Below are 16,209 nucleotides of genomic sequence, written 5' to 3'. Positions count from 1 at the left end.
GGGGATGGCACTGGGAGCCCGAGCCCAACCTGAGGCTATCACATCTCTCTGCAGTTGACCTTTCCCTCTAACGGGGGCAGGAGGCCAGAAGACGGCAGACAGCAGGGGCTTGCTTGTGGCAGTGACCTAGAGAGGGGTTGGCTGGCTGGGGAGAGATCTTGGAGATGACCAGCTCTAGGCCTGAGGGTCTTCAGGGAGGTGGGGGTGGGTACAAGAGCAGCCTCGTGGTGTATTTGTTTTCCGTGGGGCCCCTATATACTCGCGTGTGATAAGAGCACACATTTGTTGAGCCTTTGCCATGTGAGGCTCTCTGCTGAGGGGTCCACCTGCTTTATCTCTGTAAATTTTCACTGCAACCCTCTGAGGCAGAGCACTTTTAACATAATAGTCTCCATATTCTACATGAAGAAACCTAGGCTCCGTACAGCTCGTAGGAACCTGGGTCTGTGGGCCTCCAAAGCCCCTTCTGAAGCACCCCCTACACTGTGGTGAGTCCTGGATTCTGGCAGCAGGTGGGGAGCCCTGAGCGTACCCAGTGTTTGACCGTCCACAGAGGGAGCACGCGAGGAGCAGCCCCGCCCCTTCTTCAGCATTCAGGACCACCCATTCAAGGGAGGAGCCAGCATCGTCACTAGTTTCTAGGCAGAGACGGGAGGTGGTGCACTATAGGGCTCATGTGATCTGTCACATGACAGCGGATCTGCAGGAAGGCAGAATGGGCCCCCGAGCGTGGTAAGAAACTAGGGGGCCCTGGGAGAAGGGAATCATGTTGGAGGGAGTATATGTTGGAGGGTGGGAACATAATGACAGTCCAGCTCCTGCTGAAACCCATGTGCTGCCCCTGCAGCCTCCTAGGGCTCCTTGCCCTCTTTGTCGCCGGCAAATGCAGTTACAGCCCGGAGCCTGACCAGCAGTGGACGTGAGTTGACTTAGCACTGACAACCCCTACCCCATGGCCTCTCCTGTACCCGTTTTCCTGGTTCTAGCCTCCCTCACCCCCCTTACCAGCTCCTGGTACCCACTCCATAGCCTTATTCCCAGGTTCCCAGATTCAGTCCCCGGTAATCCACCTCCTGTGATCCATATCTGCTTCTGGAATCCTCCCCAAGTTCTAGGTTCTAATGGTGAACCTTCCCATCCCTACTCTAATGAAGGCCATGTGCCTGACCCCTGACCCTACAGGCTGCCACCAGGCTGGGTGTCTCTGGGCCGTGCGGACCCTGAGGAAGAGCTGAGTCTCACGTTTGCCCTGAGACAGCAGAACCTGGAGAGACTGTCCGAGCTGGTGCAGGCTGTGTCGGATCCCGGCTCTTCTCGCTATGGTGCCTGATGGGACTGGGGGCGGGATGTGGGATGCAGTAAAGGGACACAGGACTGGGCTGAGTGTGGGACGGTGCAGGTCATGTCAGGGATGTGCTCTTGGGGCCTGTCGAGGGGGTGGTATAGGACAGATGAATGGCAGTGACCCTCATTAAAGAGTTTCTGAATAAAAAGGTGAATTGGAACTAGAGTGTCCAAAACTAATTCACATTCTTTCCTCCAAAACTTTCCACCTATGTTCATCAGGCTCAAAAACTGAAAGTGGGTATGGTTAAGAGCACAGGCTTGGTGATCAGATCTGGATTCAAATTCTGACTCTACTATTTACCAACTACCAGACAAATGGGGAAGTAGCATCCAGTACATATAAGTGCTCATTACCTCAAATTTCACCTCCCCCCACTAAATTCACTCTCATTTACTCCTCCATTCGACCCTAAGGCTGCCAGTTCCAGCTCTGAAATACTCCACTGTCTCACCATTCCTTGTGGCCACCAACTCAGCTGATTACTCTTTCACCTGGACTGCTGCCAGCCCCCTCACCGGTCTGCAGTCTCTTCCCCTCCACTCTTCTCCCCACTTTACCCGCCACTATGCTCCAGAAGGTCCATGGTTTGCTCCAATGGTCAAGCTGGACGGTGGGCTTCCCCTGCTGGAAGCCCTGCGTGGTGAGGGGGGCAGTCTAAGGTTCACCTGGGAGGTGTATTGATCCACACAGGAGAGCAGTGACTCGCCATCATGTTAAGCTCCAGTGTCTCCTGGTTAAAGTTCAAAAAGGGCAACTTAGAAAAGCAAGGAATGAAGGCAAGAGCCTCTACTGAATCCCTGCAGGAAAGTACCTGACCCTAGAGGATGTGGCTGAACTGGTCCGGCCATCACCACTGACCCTCCACACAGTCCAAAAATGGCTTTTGGCTGCTGGAGCCCGGAACTGCCACTCAGTGACCACACAGGACTTTCTGACTTGCTGGCTGAGTGTCCGGTAAGAGGGAATAATTGCCTCATGGAGGGCACCAATCATCCCATCAGGGAGATTCGTCACTGCAGTGGAAGGGAGCTGACAGCTTGCCAGGGCCTGTGGGTGAAAACACTTGGGGAGATAACGACTAACTGCCCCGTGATGCTCAGGCAGCCTCCTCAGCTCTGTTCCATGCTTTCTGACCTCTGTTCTCTGATCTCTGACTTCAGACAAGCAGAGCTGCTGCTCTCTGGGGCTGAGTTTCATCACTATATGGGGGGACCTGCAGAGACCCATGTTGTAAGGTCCCCACGTCCCTACCGGCTCCCGAAGGCCTTGGCCTCCCACGTGGACTTTGGTAACACCCAGTGGGGTTGGTGGCGGGGGGGGGGTCAGTGATAAAATGGGGGGTTGGAGGCTAAAGGATCTCTTCCTCAAGGCTGACTCCTCCCCACAGTGGGGGGGCTGCACCGCTTTCCCCCCACATCAACCCTGAGGCAACGCCCCAAGCCACAGGTGCCAGGGACTGTTGGCCTACACCTGGGGGTGACCCCAGGGACTGTTGGCCTACACCTGGGGGTGACCCCATCTGTGATCCGTGAGCGGTACAACTTGACGGCACAAGACGTGGGCTCTGGCACGACCAACAACAGTCAAGCCTGTGCCCAGGTGAGCCACGCGGAGAGCCTCAGGGTCCTTACCACCTCCCCAAGGTGCCTGACCAGCTGACTCTCTGACTCTAACCCCTGGGCTCTCACCCCCAATCCTATGATCTGGGACAGTATCCCCTGACCTGACCCTTGGGGCTGTGTCCTCTGACCCATGATATCTGCTCTGATTCCCTCCACAGTTCCTGGAGCAGTATTTCCATGAGTCAGACCTGGCTGAGTTCATGCGCCTCTTCGGTGGGAACTTTGCACACCAGGCATCAGTAGCCCGTGTGGTCGGACAGCAGGGCCGGGGCCAGGCCGGAATCGAGGCCAGCCTAGATGTAGAGTACCTGATGAGTGCTGGCGCCAACATCTCCACCTGGGTCTACAGTAGCCCTGGTACTGCCAAGGGGACTGGCTGGTGGGGATAGAGGTGGGGGTGAGTGGTGGTCTTTGCTTCCCCAAGGGAATCCCGTGAGCTCCAGGGAGATCCTGACAACCTCCCAAATGACTGCCTTTGTGCCCCAGGCCGGCATGAGTCACAGGAGCCCTTCCTGCAGTGGCTCCTGCTGCTCAGTAATGAGTCAGCCCTGCCACATGTGCACACCGTGAGCTACGGAGATGATGAGGACTCCCTCAGCAGCGCCTACATCCAGCGGGTCAACACCGAGCTCATGAAGGCTGCTGCTCGGGGTCTTACTGTGCTCTTTGCCTCAGGTGACCTCCTACTCTAAACTGAGACTCCCACACCCACCCAGCCTCAGAACTTTGACCCCGCAGTGACTCCTGGACCTGATCTCTATCTCATAATCTGAACTCAACAGGGACCACTGACCTGACCTCAACTCTGACCTCTTGCAGTAATGACTAACACTTGAATTTCCTCTCCGACATCTGAACCCACATTCCAAACTCTGACCAATTAAACTGAGTGGCAAACTTGGTCTCTCTCCCAGGTGACAGTGGGGCTGGGTGTTGGTCTGTCTCGGGAAGACACCGGTTCCGTCCCAGCTTCCCTGCCTCCAGGTAAGCACCCCAGCCCACCACTTGCCTGTGGCCACCAATTCATCTATGTCCTCATGATCTGGAACCTTTGTCTTGATCACACCAGGTGCTCCTGTGGCCCAACCCTCAACTTTACCTGCACCCCCCTCTTCTTCCTGTAGGTAGCAGGCCCCGAGTCTCCTGAGTAGGACATAGCTCCCAGTGTTCCACTTCCTCAGTCTCCAGGCATTTTAGGGGGAGATTTGGTGGGTGTTCCATAGGAAAAAGTGTGCAGCCACCTCAGGCCATGCTTTGAGGACCCAAGATCTCTCAGTCATCCCCATGTACATACTTCACCAGAGTGCTTCCCCAGTCCCTCCAGCAAGACCCAGACCCATACTCACCCATCCCCATGCATTTTGGAGGTGCCCTTTGGACCCTGCAATCTGAATGCTGTCTTCTGTCCTCAGCCCCTATGTCACCACGGTGGGAGGCACATCCTTCAAGAATCCTTTCCGAGTCACAGATGAGGTTGTTGACTATATCAGTGGTGGCGGCTTCAGCAATGTGTTCCCACGGCCTTCATACCAGGTATGTGTGTGTTTGTGTGGATGGAGGGGGGACGGGTGGGATCCTCAGTTCAGCAGATGATACTCACTCAAGAATGCCTTTTAGGAGGAAGCTGTAGCCCAGTACCTGAGCTCCAGTCCCCACTTGCCACCATCCAGTTACTTCAATGCCAGCGGCCGTGCCTACCCAGACGTGGCTGCACTCTCTGATGGCTACTGGGTGGTCAGCAACCATGTGCCCATTCCATGGGTGTCTGGCACCTCGGTGAGAATTAGCCTGGCTCCAAACCCCCACCCAGGGACTACCCTCACCCTCCACCCCCAAGACCTTACACCCAGAACCCCTGATTCCTCAGAGACCTCTGATCCATCCCTCCCAAAAAGTCCAATCACTCTGAACCCCTAACCTCTACTTGTACCCTCACCCTTGCAGGCCTCTACTCCAGTGTTTGGGGGACTCCTATCCCTGATAAATGAACACAGAATCCTCAGAGGCCTCCCCCCTCTTGGTTTTCTCAACCCACGGCTCTACCAGAAGCATGGGGAAGGACTCTTTGATGTGAGTTTGGAAGAGAGGGGTGTGGCCACTTACGTAAGAGTATGTCGAGTGCTAAGATGAACTTGAGGACAATTCTGATGGGGTGGGATAGCCTCTGGAATGTGAATACAAGGTGAGGTGCTGCAGTCTCCTAGTATCAGCAAGCCGGGATCTGATGCCCACCTTCTCCCTAGGTAACACGTGGCTGCCATGAGTCCTGTCTGAATGAAGAGGTGGAGGGTCAAGGTTTCTGCTCTGGCCCTGGCTGGGATCCTGTGACAGGCTGGGGAACACCCAACTTCCCAGCTCTGCTGAAGACACTAATTAACCCTTGATCCTTTCTTGCTAGAAGAGTGGGCCTGTCCACTGCCCCACAGCCGGTGGCTTGGTCCCTGGTTCTGCACTGTTGGGAGCCCTGCTAAACCCTCAACTGTTGACTGCCGCAGCTTATCTCCCTAACCCAGAAATGCTGTGAGCTTGACTTGACTCCCAACTCTACCTGCTCCCTTATACTCAGGTACCCCTGCCCCTGGCCCAGGTTCCTCTACAGATGCTATAACCTGCACTGTTTGGGAGCGTCCTCCGCACACCGCCCCCTCTTCCATTTCTTCTTTTATTTTTTTTTCAACTTTTTTTTTTCAGTTGTTTACACTGTCTGTGTAGTACACTATTTCACTTCATCTTCACTCCTCAATTCATTGCCATGAGACCTCTGCTCTTATTTTTCACTCTTTCCTCCCCTGAGAAACACTGAGAAATGAATGCCTCCCTGCTGCTTCATCCAGTGGACACTTCCCAATCTTTGCTTTGTGGGCTGTCACAGTAGTCTACCTCCTCTCCTTCCTTAGCGCCCAGGGCTTAACTTCTCCTCTGACCACTCCCTATTCCTCCTTCATTCCCTCTTCCCTCTTTCTCTTTCTCTGCTTCCTCATCGAATGTTGTTGTATTTCATTGCTCCATCCTTAGTCTTTTACTCTTCTCACTCTACTCATTGACCCTGGAACAAATCAATCACTGGCATCCACAGCCATCACCATCTCCCTATATCAGAGTTTTTATCCAACAGTGATCGATACCTCAAAAGTAATATGTGTGATACTCAATATTTCATCTCCCTTCTTCCCAATCCCAAACTGTTCTCTTCTGTTTCTTCTTTGTAAATGACACTATGCTTCTTCCAACCAAGCCAGAAACCTAAAGTGTCATCCTAGACTCCCTTTTCCTCACCTCCTCCCATCATCAACTTCAATCAACAAGTCCTGCTGACTTTAAAACTCTTAAATATATCTTTACCAATCCACAAGTCCTGCCATTTGTATTTCCTAAGTATATCTAGAACTCATCGAATTCTCTCCATCTCTACTGCTACGACATTAGCCCTGAACCATATTCCCTCTCCTCTGAATTGAGGAGGCCCTTGCAAGAAGTGTCCTTACTTTCCGCCCTTCCCTAAACCATCTACCAGAGTAAGATGCAAATCCCATAAGGTCATTTACTTGATTAAGACCCTTAAAAGATTACTGGATATAGTTCAGGCTTTTTATCATGACTTAAAAACCTAATCCCTTACTTGCCATTTGTTCCTGAGTAACAAATTGTTTATCCTTTCCTGCCCTCCCCACAGACACTTTCACTTTTGCTCAAGATGTTCTGGGCCCTAACATTACACCTGGCTCCCTTTGCCTGGTTGACTTACAGAATTCTTTCGAGAGTCAGCTCAGAAGTCACCTTCTTGTGTGAACCTTTTGGCTCCCTGAAGCTAGTTGATTTTGGTATGACAGAAAAATCCTAGATTCTTGAAAACAAACCTGTTTGATTCTTGGTTCTGATATAGACTAGGCGAGAGCCTTGGACAAGTAAGTTCAACTCTCTGAAGCTTTTTCCTCATCTGTTATGTGAGGATATTGATACCTGCCTCTAATATTCAGGGAATCATTAAATGGGATAAAGTTAATAGAATGCCTAACACACAGATACAGGCAGCAGCTGTTAGTTCCCTTCCTCCCTTGCACTGTACGCTCTGTGTCTACCTCCAGTATTTAAACCCCCATATATTGTTGAAATGGCCAGTTAACTCTTTGCCTCCCTTTCCAAGACTATTGGTGCCTAGAGGACTAGAAGCTTGTCCTACTTAACTTTGTATTTGCAGGCCCTAGCTCAGGACTGGCAAATAGGAATTAAATAAATGTTTGCTGCATTGAAAAACCCACTCTTTCACTAGCTGTGATTTTTCAGATCTTGTTTATTCAGGCTGAAAGACAGCCATCCCTCTGTATCCTCACATACCACAGCCAGAGATTCAACCAACCATGAATTGAAGATATTAAAAAAAAAAAAAAATCCAGGAAATTATAAAAAGCAAAACTTGAATTTACCAGCAACCATTTACATAGCATTTACATGGTATTAGATATTATAAGTAATCTAGAGATGATTTAAAGTATACAGTGCAAATACTATGCCATTTCATATAAGGGACTTGAGCATCCATGGGTTTTGGTATCCATGGCGGGGGAGGGGGGGAAGGGGGAAAGGGGGTTTGGGGGAGGGTCCTGGAACCAATACTGCCCACCCCTCACCACCTATACGGAGGGTGGACTGTACCTCCCTCCCCATCTGCAGCAGCACTTTCTCCTGTTGCCCTCACTTCTTTGGGCAGCTGCCAGGGAGAGAGGCTATCCAACTCCACTACAAACCCTTAAAAGGCTGAATAAAGGGACTAGGAAGGATGCAGACTGGCAGGCGACCAACGGTCAAGAGGTGTCGGGGCGATGGGCCCCAAAGCAAGGTTTTCGGGCGTCAGGCTGGGTGAGGGGGTCCCAGACCTACGGAAGAGACTCCTCGACATTCAAGCGTTCCCATCCCAGCGGATCGGCCTAGGAGAAATGTTCGCGCTATCGCGGTTCTCCAACACTTTGTCTCCTCCCATCGGCCTTCGTCATCTAGCCGCCGGAAGGGCCGCGGAAAGACAAGAGCAGCCTAAGGGAGGAGCGAACGTGACGTGGGAGGGGCGAGTCGCGAGGCGTGTGACGCCAACCCTGGTGCGTGCGTAACGTGAACGGAAGCGGAAGCGGTTCTGTTCGCCGCCTCTCCCACCGGCCCGATGAGCTGCAGCGGCTCCGGCGCGGACCCCGAGGCGGCGCCGGCTTCTGCCGCCTCGGCCTCGGGCCCGGCACCCGCGGTCTCGGCCCCCGCCGCGCTGCCCGCCGGCGTCGCTGCGGAGAACAAGGCCAGCCCCGCGGGGACAGCTGGGGGGCCTGGGGCTGGAGCCGCGGCAGGGGGCACGGGAGCCGTGGCGGCGCGGGCCGGGGAGCCGGCCGAGCGGCGCGGAGCGGGTGAGGGCCGGGACGGGTGAGGGCGAGGGCCGCGCCTTGGGCTGGCCCCAGCGGCGGGTGAGGGCAGAGGGTTAAGGCAGACCTAGCTGGGCCCCCGCGCCTCCCACCTCCATGTCTCAATTTGCTGGTTCTCCTCCAGCTCCGGTGACGGCGGGCGGCGCGGCGCCCCCGGAGGGGGCCATGTCTAACGGGGTTTACGTGCTGCCAAGCGCGGCCAACGGAGACGTGAAGCCGGTGGTGTCCAGCACGCCTCTGGTGGACTTCCTGATGCAGCTGGAGGATTACACGCCTACGGTGGGCTTCCCGCCTGAACAGGCTGCTGGCCCGCTGTCACGTCAGCTTCTGCCACGCCGCCTGTGTTTGCAGCGTCCTCTTGCGTTTACTCCCCTACTAGCTCTTGTGATTTATCCCTTCTGCCCACCCAAATGAGGAGCTTCCTGGTAGCCAGGCTTGCCCTCCATTTCCCGTACCCTCCCACTCTCAGCCCCACAGTACACAGGGCTAACACTGACAGTCGTCTAATTGACTTCTCAGATCCCCGATGCAGTGACTGGTTACTACTTGAACCGTGCTGGCTTTGAGGCCTCGGACCCACGCATGTGAGTAAACTCCGGGCAGGTTAGAGCCTTGGGTGCTTGTGTGGAGTTTGTTGCCCACCTCCTTCTCATACCATCTTTTTCTCTCTAGAATTCGGCTCATCTCCCTAGCTGCCCAGAAATTCATCTCAGATATTGCCAACGATGCCCTACAGCACTGCAAAATGAAGGGCACAGCCTCTGGCAGTTCCCGAAGCAAGAGCAAGGTGTGAGGCGAGGCTCGTTGAGTCAGTTATTACCTCCTACAGCAGCAGAGGCTTAAATTATACTGAAACCCCTTTGAGGGAAACTAAGCCCTAGGGGAGGTGAAAGACCTACTCAGGGTCACCCACCTGGGATTGAAATCTGGAATTCCTGTGTTCAGTTGGTGCTCTTCCCTTTTCCCTCAGGACCGCAAGTACACTCTAACCATGGAGGACTTGACCCCTGCCCTCAGCGAGTATGGCATCAATGTGAAGAAGCCGCACTACTTCACCTGAGCCACCCAGTCTAAATGTACTTGTCCATCCCCTTGTCCCCACACCAGCCTGTTTTCATAATAAACTTTATTGTGACAGGCAGGGCTGATCCCTCCCATGCTGGGAGACACCGTGTGGCAAGTGACAAAGCTTTAAGCCCATTCCCTTTTTGGGCCACAGTGGTAGGGATGGGGGCAGGGGATGGGCCCCATGGCTGGGGTAGTACCATGACTAGAGGCAGGGGAGGCAACCAGAGGCCTGCTGCTTTGGGGAGGTGCACTCCCCTAACCGTGTCCTGACACCTCTGGAGTTTAGACAAGGACTTTCCAGCCCTACTTGTCCTGCATCTTCTCCAGGATAGGCACAATCATGTCAAACTTGGGCCGCTTAGCAGGGTCTTCATTCATGCAGATCTTCATGAGTTTACATACATGGGGGGAAATGCCTGGTGGGATGGTAGGCCGAAGGCCTTCCAGTGCCACCTGCAAGCACAAGGAAAAGCAACGTGGGTCTCAGAACTTGAGTCTCATGTGGGGAGCGGCCTCTAGCCCTCAGGACAGGATTCTGTATATTTGAACAAATGCAGGAAGAGCCCAGCCCCACTACAATTATTGTCACTACCACCACCATTCCCCCAACACAAGTATATCCAGTTATGCTCTCACCTTCATTCCAATTTCCATGTTGGAGAGGTCAGCAAAGGGTACCTCCCGTGTCACCAGTTCCCACAGAAGCACTGCAAAACTCCACATGTCTGCTGAGCGTCTGTTTGTGTCTTCAGGCTTCTTTTGCAGAGCTGGAGGGACAGGACTTAACTGTTCCAGCTGCCTATCCTGTCTCTGCTTCCCTTCCATTACTACTGAGCTGCCCCTTCTCTGCCTCCCAATATAATGCACGCACTCACCTTCAGGGGCCACCCAGGCAGGTGCATACATGCGTCCGGGGCACTGGAAGGAGAACTTGACGTCGGCCATACTGATTCGAGCAGTCATGTCCTCATCAATCTGAGGAGGAGAAGATAGTTGTGTGGAAGGAGGTAAGTCCTATTCTAGATAGGGAAAGGGCTTCTGTGGCCTGGGCCGGGAGTGAAGTTGTGACCTCACCATTACACTACGACTGTTGAGTGCATGTCGTGGGATGAGGGGCTCTAGTGTGTGTAGGAAGGCCATGCCCCTTGCCATGTCCAGCGCAAACTTCACAGCCTGGCTCTGGTCCACAACGAAATCTAAAAGAGGAGGCAAGAGTTAAGTAGTTTGGAGAGGCTTACACTTCTCTCCCCTCCCCCGCCACGACGAGATTTGGCATCCCCTACTCACTGGTGCCTTCGTGTAGCACATTGTACAGGGATCCATATGGCATCCAGTGTGTGATGAGGGTGGGGTGAGGAGCAGGTGGGGACTGACAGGCACCGAGCACTGGGAGCACATTCGGGTGGGAGAAAATCCTGGAAGAGGGAGAGAGTGTCCCTGGCTGAGACCCAGCATAAAAGATCTCCCTCTGGGTGCTGGGCAGGGTTCCTTGGAACCCAGGCTTCCAGTTTAGGCCTTGCCGCACCTGAGCCGGGGACACTCCTCGTTGAAGTCCCTACTCTTCCTTGTACTCCAGTCTCGAACCTTCAGCATCTTCACGACGATGTCATTCCCCTGCCAGCGGCCCTTCCATAGCTGAGGGACAGATATGGGTTAGAAGGCTTTAACTAAGGCCACTGCTTTCCTGCCCACTAACTGGAGGAAAAACTTAAAATGAGTGCAGAGCAGGTAATGTGTCGGGGGGTGGGAGGGCAAGGGCAGGGGTCACCTCTCCAGAGTGATTCTCATTGAGCTTCGCCAGGAAGTTGAGCTGTTTGAAGTCAATGCCGGAGTGTTTGTTCAGAGTCCCATTTCCTGAGAGTACGGGCAGGTCAGGTACTTCCCTCTAACCAGGCTCCCTCTCACCCAGCCCCAGGAGCCCAGGATTATTCTCTATCACCACCCCTCCCCTCACAACTGACTCACGGGGCCGAGTGCGGGTAGTCCCCTTCCAGAATGTGTCCTTGTATGGAATACGGTTCAGATTCTGGCCCATCTTCTCCGCCCGCTCTAAGGAAGAAAGACAAACAGTCTTGACCTCAGCTGTTGTGTGGTGGGAGGAGATAGGCTGAAACATGATAAGACATGAGCGGTGGGTGGGGACAGACCTCGGAGAAGCTCTCTCAAGGGTGCCTTGGCTTTGTCCACAGGCATCTCTCCATACTTGTTACAGATGCTGACAAGGGCCCCATTAGCCACGAGGTCCTGGAATTAAAAGGTGGCTGTGATGAGGGCAGTCACAACCAACCATCAATGTAGATGCAGTACAAACCCTGTGAATGTCGTGAGTACTGGGCAGTACTCATAGGATGGGTTGAGGGTTCTACAATCTCCCACTCAAGCTTAGACTTTGCTTCCCACCCATCCCAGAACTCTGGGCCTGAGTACTCACCTCTGCCACCTGATCTTGGCCCCAAAAACAGGCATAGTGCAGGGGCACATTCCCATGCTCATTCACTGCATTGATGTCAGCTTTGTACTGCAGCAGCTGGTCCCCATGGCCAAACAGAAAGAGGCAGAAGGTACAGTCAGTCCCAAATGAGAGATGTGTGTTGAGGCATGCAAGGAGGGAGAAGAGTATACATACTTTCTATGGTATGTTATAGTGCCTATGGCTGACTTCCAGGCAGGTACATCAAGTAGATGACAGAGGCAGGGGTTCATACATACCTTCTGTACAATATCACGGTGCCCATGACTGGCTGCCAGGTGCAGAGGGGTGTCATCCCCACGGTTCATCACATTGATTCGTGCCCCGCGCATGATCAGCATCTCGACCACAGCAGATCGGCCTTCTCGGCAGGCCCAGTGCAAGGGGGAGAAGCCATGATCGTCCCTTTGAGGAAGGGGCAATGGTCATTGATCTGGAGGTGGGATGGGGGCAAAGGCTTTGATACAAAAAAAACTGATAGTCACTCTGCATACTCTCCCTGAGAAACTTTACCTCTAGGACTTTGATTCTCATTCATGCCAGCAACTCCCAAAGCTGTCCAATTCAGACCTTCCCCTGAGCTTCAAACCCAACCAACCACTACCTGAAATCCCAACAAATCCACATGATTCATTGTCTCCATCACCACCTCCCACTAGCCTTTCTTCCCTGGCATGCCCTCATTACGTGGTAACATTCTTCATCTGGTTTCCTTTGCACCCCTTTTGCAACATCTGTTCGTCCTTTCTGTTTTCCACTGCATCTGGCACATCCCCCTACTACAGTACTTGTCACACTGGATTGTAAAAATCTGTTAGTGGCCTGTCTTGTCTATTAGACTGTAAGCTTCTTGAGAGAAAGCAGTGACGGCACCCGTTCAGTGCACGTTAATGGGAAGGAGGAGTAGGTTTGAAAAGGAAAGCCGCAGCTCATGGGAGAGGAAGCAAGCTTACTGATTGGTTCTGATACTGAAATTAAGATCTAAAAAGGAAATGGAATTAAAATGATGGTTTGGAAGGGTTTATAATGAAAAGGAGAAATGCTTTTGATAAGTCATTCATGATGAAGTAGATACCACCACATAAGACAGGATTCCTCTACTCAAGCAATCCTGGGCACAGAAAACAAGAAAATGAGAATGGCTTCTTTAGAAAGAAAGCTACACCTGACTTTTTTCTTTTCTCAAGAACTTGTATTTTATAAAGTAAAAGAAATGTACAAAAAACAAAAACAAAAAAAAACCCAACTGTGTGGAAGCTAGGCCGGCCTGACAGCCTGGGGCCATAAAAGGAAATTCCCTCCAGTCCTGGGCTGCAGATCCAAGGGGCGGAGCAGGGGGGCAGTCCGTGGTCTGGGCCGGCAGCCTCAGGATGCCTTAGTGCTGCGGTCACTTCCCGTGTGCGGGCTCTGGGCAGGGCCTGGAGCCGCCACCGCGGGCCACCCAGATGTCCCCACAGCCAATGTGGGTGGTGGGTGTGGCCTTTAACTTAGATTTCCCTCCACAGCTGCCTTCATCTGCTCCCAAAGATAGCCAAAACCTTTCCTGGGAGGTGGGTATTCCCCTTCCTCTTCCTAAAGCAATCACCACCCCCTGCTTATCAGTCAGTTTTGCATCCCAGCTCTTTAATTTGTGCCCCAGCTTATCAGCCTCTGGCAGTCTGTAGCCCCAGGGCAGGCCAGAGCCTGAGAGCAAAAGTATAGGCACAAGGGTTCTGCCCACTGTCAGGCTGCTGGTCACCTCAGAACCTGAACTTTAGTCCCGAAGAGGCCAGCAGGAAGTTCACCCTCACTTCATATCCAGCATATAGCCAGTTGGGCCCCCAAAGCCTATCTACTCAAACCAGCACCGGTTACGCTAATGCCACCCCTTCACCTTTTGGCAGCTGAGTCTTCCTAGATGCCAGGCTCACTGGACAACCTCACCTGACCCGTTATAACCCCACCAACAAAATACTAACTGCACTCGCTGTCTTTATCAGAGCACCCTTTGAAGAATTATATGAAAAACGGAAGGAGTGACTGCGAATTATGGAGAAATAGCATAGAAGCCTAATGGAAAACTGTAAAGCCTGGATGAAGATGACAGGTGATCCTTACCTCTCAAACCTAAAAAATAAAATCTCCCAACCTCAAAAACTAAAATTTTAAAATAAAATTAAAATCCACCATGCTGAATCAACATCACTACAGCTTTTCTTGTCCTCCTGTCTCAGCCAGCCTTAAAGAACTTGTCTACATTCACTTTCTCTACCTCCCATTCAACCTGTCACAGGGCTGCTGCCTTGAAGGCGAGCATTATGTCTGATTCTGGACCTCTAGCACCCAGCACAGAAGTTCAGTATAGTTCTTTAAATGAAGGAACCTAGTCTAGTTTCTTCACTTGTTTTCCTCTGAAGCAGCCCTCACAGAGATCATCAAACATATAATTAATTGCAAATTCAGTGGTTACTTTAAAGTGCTCAAGTTCTTTGACCTCTCAGCAGTCTATAGTACCGTTGACCACTCCCCTTTTGTTGAAACATTCACTTCTCCAAGCCTTACTAGCATATTTTCCTGTTTCTCCTTCAACCTCCAGTTGCTCCTTTTTGGTCTTGTAGGTTTCTCATCCCCTCTGTTTCACACCCTCCTCTTCAGGTGCCACCTACATGCTAATATCTCCCAAATCTGTCTCCAAGTCATATCTCTCTCTTGAAATCCAACAGCCTACTCAACATTTCCACTTCACTGTACTGTCACTTTAACATGTCCAGAGTGGAACTCATCACCCTTCAGTCTTGTCCATGTCAGTAAAAGGAACCACCATCTACCCAAGTGCCCAAGCCAGAACCCTGGTCGTCATCTTTGACCTTCCTCACTTCCCACACCAAGTCTCACCAATTCTTTATCCTAAAGATTTCAGGAATTTGATCATTTTTTTCTTTTTTACCTGCCCCAATTCCAGTCCAAGCTATCACCACTTCTGGTGCCACTCTTCACATCACCACCTGCTCTTCACAAAGCATCCAAGATGACACTTAACAAATGGACAGTCTCATCATATCATTACATGGCTTTAAACCCTTGTTCTTGGAATAAATGCATTATTATAGTCTAAATATTCTTGCATGATCTGGCTGACCCTTGCAGACCTTTCCAATCTTATCTCCTGTCGTTCTCCGCTTGTACCCAGTGCTTCAGCTCACAGAAGCCCACAGAGGTCTTCTATCCTCTAGCCATATGGAACTCCGGACAATTTCTGGGCACCCTCTTCTGGGTGTCTTGCCCCCTAGCTTTTGCCCATGCAGTTTACTGAGGCTAGAAAAGTTCTCTGCAGCCTCTGCCTGTGAAATTCTTATTCAGTCCAGATTCAGCTCAAACAACAGCTTCCTGTGTGGAGACCCTCTGCCCCGCTGACTGGCTGTGCTTAGCCCTCATCACACTAGATAGGAAAGTCAGCAGCCCGCACCAGACGTGAGCACCCCACATCAAGGAGAGAAGCATGTCTTTACCCTTCCTCTCCCCCACCAGCCACTTCAGCTCACCCCTGGTTGAGGTCGTTCTCCGTGTTGTCCAGCCACAGGCGGACGGCAACCGCATTGCCCTCCCGGCACTGAGTGAAAATGTCGTCCATAGCAGCGTCCCGGCGCTGAGTCCCCTCGATTGGGAAAGCGTGGGGACTGTAGAAGGATCCAGGGAAGGGGGGGGTGAGCCCCAAGCCTTGTCCCTTAAAGGAGAGAAGTGTTTGTGTTGGGGTGGGGGTCTGGGCACTGCGTACCCGGCTACTGGAGGTCTGTGAAGGGGTTAGGGGGGCAGCGGGATGATCCCGTACTGTGTCCCCTGGGCGCGAGGGAAAGGCGGGTCGGGCGAAGTAGGGGGTGATTAAGAGGCAGTACCTCCCGAAGGGATGTCAGAGAGCAAGCACAGAGACCCTACCCGCGGACAGAGCTGGGGGGGAGGGGGGAGTTTAGGCGCCCTATACCCTGGGGGAGGGGATCGGAGGTCCTTCTCGGGGATGGCCTTCGTTCCCCACTCAGAATGGAGTAGGCGGAGTGAGGGGTGACCGCCTGGTAGAGCTTGAGACTTGGGGAGGGGGCACGGGTGCTCCCACACTCACCGGGACTCGGGCTGGAGGAGCCTTCTCCGGGGAACTCCCGTCCGGCCGCGCCCGCCGCCCGGCCCCGCCCCTGGCCCTCTCTGGCTAGCGCGGGCCTCCTTCCCCCAACCCTCCAGCCCGCCTTCCTTGACCTTCTAGCCCACCAGTGTCTAAACTCGATGGTTTTCGGCGCTGAGCCGGCTGCTCTAGCCGCCTTAGCTTTCACTCTT

General features: G+C 52.8%; 3 protein-coding genes across 4 annotated transcripts; 2 read left to right on the top strand and 1 right to left on the bottom strand.

Annotated features, from left to right (window-relative positions):
• Nucleotides 1-673: 673 nt before the first annotated feature.
• On the top strand, nt 674-7,208 carry TPP1 (tripeptidyl peptidase 1). The gene is made up of 13 exons (XM_082660932.1): nt 674-732; nt 848-919; nt 1,183-1,322; nt 2,152-2,302; nt 2,509-2,636; nt 2,736-2,947; nt 3,129-3,327; nt 3,457-3,645; nt 3,885-3,954; nt 4,383-4,503; nt 4,588-4,746; nt 4,915-5,040; nt 5,214-7,208. The coding sequence occupies exons 1-13, from the start codon at nt 689-691 to the stop codon at nt 5,352-5,354; spliced, it is 1,752 nt and encodes a 583-aa protein (XP_082517058.1). The 5' UTR covers nt 674-688; the 3' UTR covers nt 5,355-7,208.
• Nucleotides 7,209-8,084: 876 nt separating this feature from the next.
• TAF10 (TATA-box binding protein associated factor 10) lies at nt 8,085-9,487 on the top strand. The gene is made up of 5 exons (XM_082659480.1): nt 8,085-8,354; nt 8,494-8,648; nt 8,889-8,953; nt 9,042-9,156; nt 9,340-9,487. The coding sequence occupies exons 1-5, from the start codon at nt 8,123-8,125 to the stop codon at nt 9,427-9,429; spliced, it is 657 nt and encodes a 218-aa protein (XP_082515606.1). The 5' UTR covers nt 8,085-8,122; the 3' UTR covers nt 9,430-9,487.
• On the bottom strand, nt 9,481-16,120 carry ILK (integrin linked kinase). 2 transcript variants are annotated; one of them, XM_082659478.1, is made up of 13 exons: nt 16,001-16,120; nt 15,429-15,610; nt 12,147-12,312; nt 11,869-11,964; nt 11,585-11,681; nt 11,403-11,486; nt 11,206-11,291; nt 10,963-11,072; nt 10,725-10,852; nt 10,512-10,633; nt 10,313-10,412; nt 10,074-10,204; nt 9,481-9,890 (listed from the first exon to the last, which is right to left on the bottom strand). In XM_082659478.1, the coding sequence occupies exons 2-13, from the start codon at nt 15,515-15,517 to the stop codon at nt 9,741-9,743; spliced, it is 1,359 nt and encodes a 452-aa protein (XP_082515604.1). In that variant the 5' UTR covers nt 15,518-15,610; nt 16,001-16,120; the 3' UTR covers nt 9,481-9,740. The 2 variants fall into 2 exon arrangements, with proteins under 2 accessions (XP_082515604.1, XP_082515605.1); XM_082659479.1 differs by having other exon boundaries at nt 15,429-15,563; nt 16,001-16,064.
• Between the last annotated feature and the right edge of the window lie 89 nt (nt 16,121-16,209).

The sequence above is a fragment of the Grampus griseus genome, assembly GCF_964374135.1.
Source record: "Grampus griseus genome assembly, chromosome: 8".
NCBI classification, from domain to species: Eukaryota; Metazoa; Chordata; class Mammalia; order Artiodactyla; family Delphinidae; genus Grampus; species Grampus griseus.
The sequence above is the reverse complement of the archived record's forward strand: the minus strand, read 5'-3'. Positions and strand labels throughout refer to the sequence as shown.